Source organism: Pygocentrus nattereri, chromosome 19, assembly GCF_015220715.1.
Source record: "Pygocentrus nattereri isolate fPygNat1 chromosome 19, fPygNat1.pri, whole genome shotgun sequence".
Taxonomy (NCBI): Eukaryota; Metazoa; Chordata; class Actinopteri; order Characiformes; family Serrasalmidae; genus Pygocentrus; species Pygocentrus nattereri.
Window position 1 is genome coordinate 18,870,413 of NC_051229.1, and position 16,833 is coordinate 18,887,245.

The window sequence follows — 16,833 nt, forward strand, 5'->3', positions numbered from 1 at the left end:
GCAGATGTAAATATAGCATTTTTCAACTAATTTAAATGCACAATTTCTATTTATTAGTTTAACGTATTGCAAAAAATAAAACATAAAATAATAATTTTTGCCCATGCCACATTTTCCCAACTATGTTATATTCAGCAATTAAACAGTAATTGTGCATGGAAATTACTGTGCAAAAGTGAGTTCTCTGTAAAGGATGTGTCTATTTTCACTTAGAAAATCCACCAAAAAATGTAATTTGACCAGGGGTCAAACACATGACTGTTTTTTTGTAGGACTGTTCATTTCAACTCATGTACCTCCACTCTTACATAATGTGAGTATACTGTTAGCACATATACAGCTTAAAAGGCACTGTTTCTGTTTAATAAATATATAGCAACAACTGACCAAGCTAGAGGTTAGAGAGACTTTCAGCTTTAATTCAAGAAGAGGTTTAACAAAAATACTGAATTAATAGTTTAGGAATTACAGCCATTTTTACATAGTACCTCCATTTTCACATGCTCAAAAGTTATTGGGCAGTTGACTGATAATCAGTTTCATGGCCAGGTGAGGCCTGTTCCCTCATTATTTCATGGTAGATTAAGGAGATAAAAGGTCAAGAGTTGATTTCAGGTGTTGAATATGCATAATATCAAACTTTCTATATGCAACCAGAGGTGTTGATCCAAATGAAAGGGGCCCTCTTTTGATAAAAATAAATAAATAAATAAATCAGAGACATATCAGAAACCTTAGGCACAGCCAAATCAACAATTTGGTACATTCTTAAAAGGTAGGAATGCACTGGTGAACTTAACAACAAAAGGCCTGGAAAACCACCAAAAACAACTAAAGTGAATAATTGCAGAAATGCTTCTGTGGTAAAGAGAAAGCCCTTCACAACAACTAGTCAAGTCAAGGGCATGCTAGCGGAGGTTGGCGAATTATTATCAAAGTCTACAATTAAGAGATGCCTTTATGAATTTAAACACAGAAGGTTTCCCTCAAGATGCAGACCCCTGCTAACCCACGAGAAAAGAAAGGCCAGATTAGATTTTAAACATGTGTAAAATCCTGCCCAGTTCTGAAACAAGATTCTTTGGACAGAAACCAAAATTAACTTGTACCAGAATGATGGGAAGAGAAGTGCATGGAGAAGGAAAGGAAAGGCTCATGATCTGATGCATACACGTCATCTGTAAAGCATGGCGGAGGCAGTGTAATGCCTGTTTGGTGTTTATTGTTGATGTCCTTTTCATTTACTGAAAACAAAACTGAAGGTAGAAAGACCCACAGACAAGAAGCAACTGAAGCTGCAGTAAAGGCCTGGCAAAGCATCGAAAGGGAGGAAACACAGCATTTGGTGATGTCCATGGGTTCCAGACTTCAGAGAGTCATTGAGTGCATAGGATTTGTATCCAAGTATTAAAAATAATCCTTGTATTTCTAATTATAAAGGGACTATGTAAAAAATGGCTGTAACTCCTAAATGGGTAATGTAATATTTTTGTTCAACTTATGGAATTAAAGCTAAAATTCTACATTTTAATAGCATCTGGAATAGACCATTGCAAATCTAATGTGGCAGTAAAGAGGAAAAATTCCATAAATTGTGTCACTGGCCAAATACTTATGGACTGACTGAAAACTTCTGTCTTGTGCACTTTCTCACATGTCAAAGCATTGTGGTAATTGTTCGAAATAAAAGAACACTAGCCAAAACGGAGCTGTTTTCAATTCCAGTTGAGTCAGGGACGTCCTCGTGGAAAAATTAACATCTGGTTGTTGCATCAGATATAAAGCACCCTGGTCACGTTCAGTATAAAGCATGGGTCTCACATTCAAATTAAGTGTGAGCTACTAGCCAGGTGGTCTTCTCCAAGGAGGGGACATTTTTTCCAAGTATGAATTTTAACTACACATATACATATTTAGGTCATTTTAATCAGTGTGTATTTTTAGCAATTCCTCTGTCATCACAAAACACAACTATTATTAGCAGTAGTAGTGGTATCAGTAGAAGTAGTAGTTGTTATGGTTTGTGGTTTTCATACTTAAATAGTCACACAATTACATTCACATTTGGCATCAACAGCTTCTAATCTTTTTTGTTTTTGTTGTTGTGGTATAAAAGCATAGTGTTTAAATAGTGTTTTAACATAGTGTTTGGGCAAAATTACATTCGACCACAGAATTAGAAATGCAATGAACAGCAGAAGTGAAATGCAATGAACTGCAGAAGTGAAATGCAATGAACGGCAGTTGTTTCTGCATTATAAGTGGTATTACTTTCATTCATTTCTTTATTCTTATACTCTGTAATTACGTTTAATGCATGAATGAATACACAAAGGCAGATTTAACTAGCCATAAGTCTAGATTAGAATAATAGACAATAGATAAAGCTCTTGTAATCTCAGCATTCGTGCTGCGTCAGGTTTTCATCTGAACAGGTCCTGTTGTGCACAGTGTATTTTTGCTTTTATCAATGTAAATTTAAGCCTAAGCTGATATTATGTTAGGTAACCTGCCACAAACTGAAAAAAGATGTACATGAGGTGCAAGACTAATTTAAATATAAAACTGTAAACACATGATGGGCTGTATGAACCTATCCCATCAGTATCTTGAGACCACTGGTACCTTGAAGCCCATGCTGTAGAGGTTGTGATACTGTATGCTGAGCTATGATGGCAGGAAGATTAGCATGCCTTCTCTTCAGCGACACATTGAATATGATTCGCTCTTCTAATTTAGCAGTAGCAGTTGACCCGGGTCAGGTCTCAAAGTCACCGGTACAGGTGGGGTCATGCACACACATAAACGTGTCTAGGACATCACCAGGAGCTCTTGATTTACTGACTCCTAACTCCTTAACTTCTGCACAGGCTCAGTAGAGTCCAGCAGACAGAGCACTCCCACCATCCACGCTCACAACTCCAGATGCCCATATCAATGCCTGATGGCCTGTCATCTGCTTTTTTCTCCATCAAGACATTGAATAATGCATTAACATCATTTCAATTCCCCTCTCATGAATACTCAGGGAGGAACTTGGAGTTCACATGTAATTTTAACTCTGCGACTCCCTTTGGAGCCCTCTGCACCGGAACAGCCATGCGCAAAATCTGATTCCTCTGCTCACAAAGCGTTTAGCCTCACGCTTTATTTGCATTATGAATATTTGACTTTGATTAGTATACGTGGTTTTTTTTCTTCTTTTGCGCAGATGCTTGCCGTTTTGGCGCATCTGATGGCGAAGTCATGCTTCAAAATGCTGAACGAGTATGAAACGTAATTGATCTCCATCAAATGACTCCAAGTTCATTTACAGCTGGGTTAATGTATTCAAAAAGGCATAATTTCTTTGAATATTCATGAGCTACTTATCAAAAGATAACGCGATTAGATATAGATATTCTTTCTGATGTAGCGGAATGTGGGCTCCTTTGCTCTGCGTTCAGAAGAGCGGATTAAACGCGGTATTAAAATGGAGTTTAAAGTTAAAGCCTGCTCTGTTCTAATCTGCTGGATGTGCTCTGCCAAAAGAATCTATAGTGCACATCAAATAGATCCGCTTGGCCTATATATAGACTATACCCTACAGGCACAGTCTTAATTACAGCACGCGTGTGTGCACATTGCTACATGCTGAATCTTGTGAGTGTGCATATGTGAAATGTGTGTGGGTGTGTGTTTGATGATGTAAATGCATTATTCAATGTCTTGTGCTTGCGTGAGTGTATATTTGTGCTTATAGCTACATGGTGAAGCATGTGTATGTGTGTTTGTACACATAGCTACAGCCCCAAACCAAACTCCATCCAGAGCCATGTATTTGAAACCTGACCCAATCAGGCCCGACTTGCACTGCTAAATTTGAAACCCAAACCTGTGAGTTTGAGGCTGGAGCAGGTAAACCATTACTGCTAAATTAGATGCTCGAACCAAACCCACTTGTACTACTTTGAGGTATACACAGGCATAAAACTGAAGCCAACTGAAGCCAAATTGTTTTTGAGCACATTCCTCCATTAGAGGTCTGCAAGGGCATGAAATTGAAGCCAGAACCTGCCTCAAACCTACAGGTTTGAGACCCAAACCCCACCAGGCCTGACTTGCAGACCTTTACAAAGTAAAATGTAATGTTTATAGCAAAACAGTGGTTTAGAGTCAAACTTGCCAGTACTGAAATATCTACACACCTGATGGAGTTGACGTACAGTTTAGCCAGTCCACATTGAGCAGGGTTTAGTAATAGTAACACTGTGATAGCATGGGAGTTGAATCTTAATCTTTATCAAATAAAAAGAACATAATAGAGCAGTTATTATGTTGTGGTTGTAGTGTACTATCGTCTTTATTCGACTGTATTTAATCTAGTAAGAAAGAACAGAACTAGTTTGGCTGGATCTACAGGAGCTGAGATGTGACTATGTCTTTCCAAAGCCTGAAGCTGTTTCTGATGTCTGAAACCTGATACTGTGGTCTGAGGATGTGCTACAATATACACCAAACATAGGCAGCTTACTGTACAAGCGTAATATCTGTCTGCCTTCTTGCATTTGATAGGTGTGTATTTCTGCATTTGACCACATACTGAAGCCGGTGTATCTATGCAGTCAGTGTGTAAGGCCCTCTTTGACGTCTAACCACTGCCCAACAAACAGAAACCCCCCAGGCATCCCACAATCCACCTGCTCTCTGACCCTCATCACAGTAAACACTGAGGACCCCCACCTAGTCTTAGCTTTCCACAGATACACACACAGACACACACACACTGTCCCCTGCACAGCTCTGTTTGTAGGATATGAGCGTAAATGATTTCAATTCCATGTGGATTATTGAAATGGGAACAGCTAGCACTTCAAACATTTCCTTAAACAATTCAGCCCGGAGGGAGCGGCGGGAACACACCCTTCACAGCCGCCAGATATACATACACATTCACTTTCCACACGGACTCTGTACCTCCACTACACACACCTACACTACCAAAAAAAAAAAAAAACCCACAAAGTTTTCCCTTTTTAATCCTTAGAAGACAAGAATAATTGCCACTTTTATTATATTACTCAAATGTTATTACATAAGGACTTACTTACCTACAGTTACGTTAACATTTGATTTACGTTTGACATCAACAACTTGTTCCAATTTTTTGTTTTTCTCCTGTTTTTATGTCAAAACATTGACATTTATCAAAAATGTAAAGGAAGATTTCTCTTTCTGTAAAAAAAACACTGTGCACAACAATAACTTTTCATATTTTTAAAGTAGCTCATTTTTACAGTCATATGCAAATGTCAAATGAAAATAATGAAAAATAATGAAAATGAAAAAAATGTGAAAACAAGGTATCAAACTCTCCATAGAGAATGTATCAGTCTGTATATATCAGTGCAAAATTATGGTTTATTATTTCACCTAAATTTAACATATTGGGGAATGTAGTCATAATGTAGTCATGCATAGTCAGGAACATTTTATATTTTACTTTTTTTCCAGTATGTTAAACTCAGCAAATAGAAATTGTGCACTTAAATTGGCAGACAAGGATTTGTTCACTTATTTTCACTTCAAAATCAATAAAACATAACATTTGATCAGGGGTATTCAAAATTTGCATATGACTACCCTTACAAACTTAAACATGGTGTTGATTTAAAGGTTCTAATCTTTCCACACAGTTTGTCAGCTTGTTTCAAAGAGCTATGAATACAAACACAATATCACATTACACCATGCTTTTCACAGCTTCTGTGGGTTGATTGTCTGCATTTAGGCCCATAATATGTCACACATTCAGTAGTTTACTGTGTTAATGTGTACAAGCAGAGCTGTTTCAAACTCAGTTTTAAACTGTGAATTTTTCACACGTTCAGTGGTGCTCCATGCTACATCCCATTGGCTACGTCGTTCCAGCGTAGGATGTGTCGGATTTAAAGTCCCTGCCAACATCATTAGCATAGTAATCAGAGGATGTTCCAGAAAGAAAGTGATGCGGGTGTTAAATAGGGATTGGCAGGAGGGTTTTGGTTTGAAACGGTACCCGAGGTTAAAGGGCCCTTATCACGGAAAAGTGAATTTTCCTCGCCTTTTTGTAATATGTAAACATGTTAATGTTTTAAAATGTGCCTTTCATTTCCAGTTTATATAGTGCACAATATGCAAACTAAACTGTACAAACAGCTTGCTTTGAAATCATCCTGGTCGCTACATCACAACTACAAACATCTTGACATACGACCACAGATTCAGCCTTCAGTAGTTTCGTCTGCCCATTCACATTAAAGCGATATGGTTAATTAAGTGTGCAGTTTTCTATTTTTTTGGTAATTGTAATTGTTTTTATAATTTATATACATTTATATAATTTATCATTTTATTTATAGTTTTTATAATTTTTAGAATTTAAAATTTTAGAATTTTATCATTTATAAACAGATTAGTTATTAGTTAGCGTATTATTGGTTAATGTATTATTTGATACTGACTGAACTCAAAATTTAAAGGCTGCTATGTTATTCACTGTTTTAGGGTTAATGGGGAATTTCATCAATTCAAAATCTCTGCATAAATAAATAGGTAAGACATAAACAAAGTAAGTCAGAGTGGATTGATGTGAAAATCTTTGTTCTTGGAAAACTTACCGAGTCAGAATTGTTCACAGTGGTGGTGATAGGAACCAGACATCCAAAATGTTTAATGCCTCTAAAAGCTCCCTCACAGACAGCTGTTAAGTGAAATGGTTACAGATACACTACCTGATGTTTAAAACCTGATGTTTTACAAATGTTTTGTGATAAGATTTTGGTATATATATTTAAAAGCCATTGTACTTTACTCTGTGTTTATCATCCTGTATGGGAAACATGTCTTTCAGAATGGCTCCATTAAACAAATGTTAAGAACAATAAACAGTCACATAGTACCCAAACTCTTACTGTGGAGAGGTGCATGCAGAGTATTGCAAAGCAAAATAGTCCCCAAAAAGTTATTTTTTCAGTTTTCCATTATTTTACCATCATCAGCAATACATATAAAATATCTTCACTCAGTAGGTTCACTGGTAGTTTGTATAGTAAATGGCTATACTTGCATTAGAGACACCACAACCCCTGATTACTGTCAGCACCAAATTAGACACATTATCCTCTATATTGAACTATTTAAAATAAAACTACTCTGAAGGACTATTCGTATCTCAACAATTGAATTATACAGACATTTCAAAATATCACTGGCATTCCCCTTTAAAAATGCTTTTACGAATAACTGACCACAGCCAATTAAACTGGTCCTTGTCCAGTTCACATTGAAATTCCACAACCTATGACAGCTGGGACTTGACGAGATTAGTGCCGAGCTAAACAGCGAAAAAGCTTGGTAAAGTCAGCTATCACCTGTGAGTGGTTCCAAAACCGCAGTAAAGGATTATCCAGCTCTTTCCTGACCACTGAATCTAAACGGCTTTCAGACAGTTTGGGATGATGTGGCTGTCGCAGCCTGGAGTGAGAGATGGCAAGTGCTTGAGAGAAGGAGTGAGTGGAGAAGTGTGAGGTGCACCTCAGCAAATGTGGTGGAGGAGGACAAGATTCAGCTTCAAGCTGTCAGACAGGCAGCAAATGGGATTTTTGGGGCAAAAAGCAGGAGGAGACCGTTCTAGGGAGGAAGAGAGAGAGGAGGAAAGAGCGAGAGAGAGTGACAGACAGAAAGATAAACGAGGAGAGGGAGAAAAGATGTGTGACATGTGCCAAGTAAGCAGGACAACATACATCTCACAAGCAGTTTGACCAGCCATACTGTCAGATAGACCTGACAGCAACATGAGAGGGAGACAGAGTGATAAAGATAAAGGATGAGAAGAAGCTAGGAGCCACACTTGACCCCTCCAAACCTCAAATTTTAGACCAGTAAAGCTCTCAAACTGACCTGTCTATTCTTGAAGTATTTTGAAGCTGGAAAAGCTTTGCAGAAAAATCCTCATTGGTAATGAGAGACTGTGGAGTGCACAGGGGTTACACCACACCCCCAAATGTAGTGGGCCAGCCTGGAGCCACTGACTGGGTGTAACGGGGAGCGAGGAGGCGGACGCATGTGCTGAGATAAGCAAGATTTATTAGGGGCAAATCCAGGGTCGTGGTCAAAACAGTCCAGGTTCATATAGCCAACATGGACAGATCGGGGGACAGACATGACAAAAACCAGAATCAACACAACAAACGGAGACCAAGACATCAAACAAAGACGGGCAAACTCAAGGGGCAAACACAGGGCTTAAGTATACAGGGAAAACGAGGGACAGGTGAAAACAATCAGGAGTTACAAAACGAGGGGCAGGACTACAGATACCAAAACAAACGCACATGGACTAAACAAAACACACACAATGGACAGGACTGGGAGGGGCCAAACGTGATACTGGGCCACTTAATGACTGACTAAATCATAACAACTTTCAGCACTACATGTACAGTCACATGCAAATGTTCAAATAGCCCTCTGTGAAATAATCTTTTGTTGATTTTCTAAGAGAAATTAAACAACCTCTACAGAGAACAAACTTAAATATCTGCATTTTTTCTGCAAATTGTAGCACACATTTATTTGCTAAGGATAACATATTGGGAAAAAATTAACCACAATGTAAAATGTGCCCAAACGTTTTGCACATGTCGCATTTTATGTTCAGTTTCCCAATATGTTAAATTCAGCAAGTAAACAGTAATTGTGCAGTCAAATGTGCAGAAGTGTGTCCTCTATAGAGGATGTGATAAATCACTTTCACTTCAAATCAGCAAAACAAGTAATTTAACCAGGGGTGCCCAAACTTTCACATATAACCGTAGTGTGTGCCTATAATCACGTCGTAAACCTGTTCATAAACAGTGTCTGTATGTTTTGAACATGCAGGTTCACTGGATTTTAAAGGAGGAAGGTCACTGGTTGAAAAATGAATACAAAACCTTGTAATATGTCTGTTTATGAGGAAGGTCCAGCCCTCGTTGGCTTGTCGAGACTGACATTTAGTACATTTTACATCAAATTTGTGTGTTACAGTAAAATCATTTTTAACACATTAGTGACCTGCAGCTCCTGTCGCTAAGCACAAATTTGTAAAGGTTTAGTTGTTTACGAATGTCCCCTGAGGTGAAATGGAGATTTTTGATCGGTTCTGGAATGTAACAGTTCATGTGCTTACCAGAAAAAGAAAGTCTGAGCATATGACTCCAGTCTTAGTCAGTTTAAACTGGCTTCCTGTTAATGACGTTTAAAGCACTTGATGGCCTAGCTTCAGCATATATTACTGATCTGTTAAAACCCACTTAGACCACTTCGCTGTGGCTGTGTTAGGCTTACTGCAAACTCCTAATATCTCTTGCAGCTCAGCTGGTGAAGGATTGTTTTCTTATGTATCCCCTAAACTCTGGAATAGCATTCCAGAGAATCTAAGCAATGCAAGCTCCCTTTGTGGTTTTAAATCTGGAACAAAAATATATTTGTTTAGGTGGGCATATGCCTAGTCTTTCAGGGCCAGACGTGATCTCATTATGAGAATACAGATCGGGGGATAACCTGTTAAACGTCTGGTGCTGAATTGTGGCGAAATCAGCCACTAACAAGAAGACCCCCCCAATCCACCCCCAAATTCCTCTAGTTTGTGCTCTTTTAACATTGGTAACACAATAAAAACAAGCTGGCTAGCAAATTAGTTTTGCAGGAACTTTTAAGCAGTGCTAACTGGCATATTTACATATGCCACCAACAGGCTTGTTGTTCATGGCACAATATTGACCAGCACACTATTGCCCCCTACTTTGAGCTCTACCATTACCAGGTGTTTGGTAAGTCTAAACATTTCTTACTCAGTTTGTTCCCACCCTAAAATGTTTACATTCCCACCCACATTTAGCCCAAAATTTCTCATAGCTGGCCCAGATGTTCTCATTACGAGATCATGTGTGGCCCGATTAGACTAGTGCTTATTGTGGTTATTGTGTGTTTTTAGTCTTTTGAATGTTTTACTTACACTCACTGAGCACTTTATTGCGTATACCTCCTTGTGTCTACACTGTCCATTTTATCAGCACCACTTACCATAGAGGTGCACTTTCTAGTTCTACGTAAAAACCATTAGCATTTAGTTGGCACTTTGCATTTTTTAAAACATCCTACTACACAAACAGACACAAACATTTAAATGTTTGCCGTTGACCTTAGAATGTTAAAAAAAAGACCTTGAATGTAAAATGAACTAGTGTGAATGAAAAGAGAACAACAAAGAGTTCTTCAACAATCAAACACGGATATCGAACAACACCCAAACATTTGTGTTCATGTGTTTGTCTTAGGTGCCTAAGTTATATGTTATAATGTTTTTATATTTTTTAAGCCTTTATAAAGGTGTCCTTGTTTATCTGTTCCAATAAAGTATTGTGGACTTGAAAGACTATACACGGTTTCTTATCACTCAGTTTCATTACTTAGCTACTCAAAATGATCTGATTATATGATCAATCATCAAAATATTCAGTCGAATACCAGAATACTACTATAATTGATTGTAATAGCCCTACTACATTCATATCACCGTGCTGATCAGATAGAAAAGAAGACAAAGAAGAATGCGCTGGTGAAAGACAGCAGGGTACACTATGATGGTGATATTCTAAATATGAGTGAATAATGATAAAGGGAGTGGGTTGTAGAAACTAATATTGACAGTGTCTGCTACTGCCCCCTAGTGTCTGAATGTATGACTACACAGCTCCTCTTCCACAAGCCTGAAACAAAAGTAATCGAAAGATAATCTATAAACAAATCGTGTAAAGCGCATTAGCTTGACGCATCGTATTTGTAGCGTTAATTGTTGTGTGTTCACAAAACACGTTCTATTGTCTGTTAAATACAATCTTATTGGTTCTTATCTAATGTTCAAACAGTCTGTTTGCCGAACGCAGGCAAATAGTGAGCGGAAGAGATGGAATGAAAGAGAAGAACAAGATCTTGTTATGAGAGGCTACTTTAGCACCCCCACACACACTTATTTCACCAGTTTTCATCTTTTCTCCTGGCAGTCTCTTGTTTTCTTTCCCTCTAACTGACACACACCTATAGTCTACTGCTCTTTCTCGTTCTCTATCACACATACACACGCACGGTGTCTGTGACAGTGCCGAAGGCCTCTGCAGCTTTTACAGACAGTTCTGGCACATGGCTGAAGCAGTAATCCAGAGGGCAGCGATCCACTGAACGCAACATGAAATGTAAAAGTAAAGCAGAGAGGGAACTATGTTTACATGTGGTCTTTAAAGGGACACTCCGGGCAAAATAAAAAGTATAACCATCCCTAAATCTGTTGTAAACACTCCTACTCATCTCCTACACTGGTACTGTGGTAGCCTCTAGAGTTAGATTTTCAGATTTAAAGACTAGAAAAGCCCAATTAGATGATGTTTCTTGAAGGTGGCAGGGACTTTTGAAAAACTCCCAAGCACTCAGGGGCAGCTAGTTTTTTTTTTTGTCTTTGCTGGCTGTCTAAAGCAGAAAAAAACAGATAGGTAAAGTGTCTGCGAGGAAGCTAAATATCATATCTGCGTTGTTTAGCTTAGAGATCTGTAGCAGTCAGGATTTCTGGGTACTGTAGTAAGAGAACATCGAAAAACAAAAACACAAAAAGGATGAATTCTGTCAAACTGATGATGCTGAGTGATGCTGGACTACAGAATTGCATATATTAAATGCTAGTCTTAGGCACATGTAACAAAAGGCATTGACACTGTAAAACGTCTGCGTGCGAAGGCTGCATACACACGGTATACATATGTCTAATATCACATAAATATTCCATCGCCTGTGTAGCAATACAGCCAAAGGTTGTTTAGTTTAAAGGAAAAGATGTTCCCCTATGAATTTCGCTAGCTGACACATGGAACCAAAAATAACACTCGATTCATTTCTTTCTGTTTGAATTCTGAACATCCAGCTAAATAATAGATCAACAGGGCTGTACACGTACTTTAACTCAACAAATCAGTAGATAAGCCAAAGCTAACTATCAGTTTAACGCTAGATGAGAGACAGCTGTGGAGTAACTTGAACTCTGCTACATAACATTGACATGATCATGACAAACATATCACTGTAGATGTCATATGCCGACATAAATCGTTTTCACAGATTTCGTTCAGTAATATAACTGTGTCATGTCACTATCACCATTAATTCCTTATCTTCTGATCATCTCCAGCCATCACAGAGATTTGTTCAATTCCATCACCAGCACACTTGATTTAACATAATGATGCTCTGTAGAAAGTGGTCAGATCTACCTAAAAAACTAACTAGCTTTATTCAACCTAAATGAATACTTTGAATGAACAATTCTTTCAACCAATGTAGTTTTTTTAAGTTGAATAACACTAGTTAAATTTCTTGTTACCACATCATTTTTTTAGGTAGATCTGTCAGGCTACTATTTACAGTGTATAAAATCATGTGAAGTTAACAGATTTAGACTATTAAAACTATTTTAAAATGAGTTTTTGTCCATAGGTGAAGCCTTATTTTAGCCACACCCCTGCAATTTAGAGCAGGAAGTGAGACTCTAGGAAGGTGGTCGATACAAACAGGCTAAAAACTCACTAACATGCTCCTCATGAAGCACAGTCATTACATATGCATGCTAATGCTTTAGCTTATAGATCTGCGTGTCCTGGCCTGTTTATAAGCAGCTATAGATTAGATGGTGTGGATATGGAGCCAGTTGTGGTTTCTTGGCCTGTGTGATCATTTGCCTCTGTTGGGAAAATCTAAGCCCCAGATTTTTATTTCTACTTTATTTATTTATTTTAACAGGGGAAATCCCACTGAGACTCAAAGCCTCATTTTTAGGGCAACCCTGTTTATAATATATGCACATTTACAAAGCACATATACATTAGCATAAATCCATTTAATAATAGAAATAAGAAAATGAAGTACAAGTATAACCCAGTTTCATCCAGTATGTAATATTTTACTATAATAATAATAATAATAATAATAATAATGCTATATTATGATTATATTTTGATTAGTACTACCATCAATAGCAGTAGATGTTATACTACCAGTATCAGTAGTAGTGTTTTATTATCGGTAGTAGTAGCTATATTAGTGTATTAGTAGCAGTTGAAGGACTTGGAATTGTGGAAAGTATTATTATTTGCAGTTATTGTCATTATTAGTAGAAACTGAGAACTTACTATATGAACCAGTTCTACCGAATTAGGGTACTTAGTATTAGGACCTATTACGAAGTCTAACCCCTAAATTTCAACTTGTCAAAGTAATACCTAACTTTTTTGCCTTTATTTTTTATGCTGTTTTTAAAAAGATTTTTTTTTCATTCTTTTAAATTGAAGCTAAAAGATTGTAGTGTTGAACCTGAACACGACAGTAGTGAAGGAGAATGCAGGCTGTGACGGCCACACACCGACAGGTCGGCCTTTAAGCTCATTGATTCAGTGAGTGGTTGCTATAGTGACAGGCTTACTGTAATCACCTTTTTCTTATTTGGTGGTGGTGATGGTAGTGGTTGGGGGTGTTAGAGTGGATTTGTGTTAATTTATTTAATGATGAGTGTTTGAGTGCTTCTGCTTCATCACTTATTCACACTAAGACACTAATGTACATACATGCAGTGTGACAGGCTCCCCTGAGCATGAGCGTGCATGTTTGGGGCGGGTTCATGAAGAATAAATATTCAGTTAGCGCTCGTGATTATTTCTCATGTGTGCATTTATGTGCGTGTACAGTTTTTCAAATCTTAATGAGCGTTTCCTAATGTGGAAGTCTCTCCACCCTTTCCCTCTCTCTTTCTCTCTTGCTCTCAGCTGATGCAGCAGCAGGCGGCCATAATGGCAGCGTCTCACGGCGCTTACCTCGCACCCAGCATGGCATTTCCAGCAACACAGATCCACCAAGTGGGGGCACTCAACATGAATGGCCTGCCGCCCACTCCCATGACCCCAGTGTCAGGTCAGTCTGAGCTATGACCACGTCATCACACCACCACTGTAGTCCAGGGGTGTACAGTTTTGGTCTCAGAGGGCCACAGTCCAGCAGGGTTCACTAGCTCTTTATGAGCTACACCTACTTTATTGGCCTACCTTATGGTAACTGTATACCAGCAAGGTAGAGCTGCAAGGTAGGGGTTTCTAATAAAGTGGCCAGTGAATGTAGTGTATCAGCAACATACTGGCAGTCTGATTTTGGGAAATCAAGGGGTGTTTATTCTAGACATACCATTCCACAACTGTCATTTTCTTTTTAGCAAAGTTCCAGCACTTTATCGTGTCAGCAGTTTCTTTTGCAGATTTGCGCCCAAAGTGCCTTTGTAGACTTTTTTGATCCCACCTCAATGCTACACTATAGAATTTTTTGCCTTATAATGCTCTGCATGTAAATCTCTGCCATTAACTGATTTTAAGAAATATGTTTTAGACCAAAAATATCGACAGACATCATGCAACTTATCCATAACCATTTCAAGTAATAACCTTCAGTGAGGGAGCTTTTAGAGACATTAGACATTCCAGATGTCTGGTTCCTGTCGCCACCATTGCGCACAATTCTCGTAAGTTTCTCCCGAATTGAGCATCTCCCATCAAACCACTTTAAATAACTTTGGTTAATTTTTGTTTATTTAATACTGTAGGATTTTTGAAAAAGCAGTCGCATTCCCATTTTTGTTTAGGATAATTTCTTTGGAACCAGCAGTCCAACAGAAAGAACATTTGATCTGCTTATTGTGTGATTATACATTGTTCTTACACTAAACACAGAGCTATAATACAAATTGGAAGCTAATCATTCTTAGTCTGTGGATTAGGATAGAAAGTGTGGGAGTGTGTGTGTATGACATCCTGCCCTTCACATCCTCTGTGCTGTGGCATTTCAGAAAAGCTGTTGGTGGGGTTATAATTCCAGCCTGTAAGACTTTAGAAGAGGGCTGTCCCCTCTGTTTTTGTTTTTTTCTCTGTCCATCACTGTCTATCTCTTCCCTCTTTCTTTCGCTTTCTCTCTTCAATCCTTTTAACTGCAGGCTTAATGTTCAGTTTTTAATCAGAAGACTTGCTATTAACCACTATAAATTATTGTGTAACTAATGTAAACTATTATTGCTATCAGTCTGAATACTTTTGAAAATGCCAGCTCTTTGCATTGTGTTACGATGAGACAGAAACCCAGACGCTAGCGGATGAGAGGTTAGACGGTTTATTAGTCTAACTAGCAGCCAAGGCAACAAAAAGGGGCAAAACACAAAGGAGTAGTCCAAGTTCAGTCCAAATGTCCAATAACCAATCCAAACAACCAGCAAAAGTACCAAAAAGGGAAAGGCAACAGACGTAGTCAAAAACACTAATCCAAAAGGTCAAAATCACAGATAAACAAGAGAGAACAGGAAGAATACGCTCAGCAAGTTTCAGAGAAAACAATACCACACACTGACTGATTGTCAAACCCAGGCTTTTGTACTCTGTGCTCTAATGAGACACAGGTGACATCAGTTAAAAGTCTGGGGACTGTGCTGATAGGTGCGCAAGCCAGAGTCCAGAGTCACAGGCTCTCCCAGGGTATTCTGGGAGCTGGAGTTCAACTGTTGGAGTCCAATGCGTGACACATTGTCTGAAAGATTTAAGATAAATAGACCAATAGAAATGTTTGAAATAACTTGGAGTATAATCTTGCTACGTTAATGGTGATTAAAGTTAGGCGTTTTTTTTTCCTGTATGACAGTTACCTTTTTTATAGTGACACACTCAGTGACTCTGTCACAGGACGACACCTTTGACACGAGTCAGTTCATGACTTTGATCTGTTCTGATCAACTTTAAGTGTTATTATTGTCAAATGGAAGCGTCAAGACACAACAACAAATCAGCCATGAAGACCACGCAAACTCAGAGCAGGGCCATCAAAAATTGCCTATTCTTTGTTGCATCACTCACTACAGAGTTCGAAACTGCGTCTGAAAGCAGCGTCAGCACAAGAGCATTGTGCAGAGAGCTTCATGAAATGGGTTTCCAAAGCCGAGCAGCTGCACACAAGTCTAAGATCACCAAACATAATGCCAGGTGTCAGCTGGGGTTGTGTAAAGCAGGCTGCCACTGGACTCTGGAGCAGTGGAAATGTGGAGACAAATCTGGGTTTGGCGGATGCCAAGAGAATGCTACCTACCAAAATCAATAGTGCCAACAGTAAAGTTCTGGGGCTGATTTTCAAGTTTCCAGTGAAGGGTAATATTAATGCTACAGAACTGCTCTTTTGACTGAATGGGGAGAGAGAACTAGTGGAAGGCTTGTAACTGCAATAAAAAGGGCCAACTCCATATTAATGCACATCATTGTGGAGTGGGATTTCCAACTAGGTCACATATATGTGATGGCCAAATGTCCACTAGCTTTTAGCCATATTGCGTCAGTTACGTATGTAGTAAGACATTTAATTTTATGTAGTTAAATTCCTCTCTCTCCCTCTCTATCATTCTCTTCCTCTCCCTCTGTCTCTCTCTCTCTTTCTCCCTCTCTCTTTCTCTTTCGTTCTCTTCCTCTCCCACTCTCTCTCTCTCTCACCCCCCTTTTCTCTCATCACCCCAACCCCTGATTAGCACAAGTTCTACGATTATCCAAGAGTTGCCATGTGTCTCTCTGCACTGATGGCTGTGTCTGAGTAGCTCTTTTGTGCCCACTCGAGATGATTGCAAAAATGAGGTGACAAAGCCAAGACAACGTTAACTGCTCTGTTTTCCACATTAATAGAGAACTAAAGCCGAAGATTAAGCCTGCTCCAGCATATCTG

At 38.7% G+C, this 16,833-nt stretch overlaps 1 protein-coding gene across 1 annotated transcript in view; it reads left to right on the forward strand.

The window, feature by feature from the left end:
- Nucleotides 1-16,833, forward strand: part of LOC108444550 (CUGBP Elav-like family member 5) — a 225,685-nt gene that overhangs the window by 190,626 nt on the left and 18,226 nt on the right. The window contains exon 7 of the mRNA XM_017725772.2: nucleotides 13,866-14,010. Within this exon, the coding sequence (XP_017581261.2) occupies nucleotides 13,866-14,010 (145 nt within the window). The remainder of the gene's footprint in view (nucleotides 1-13,865; nucleotides 14,011-16,833) is intronic.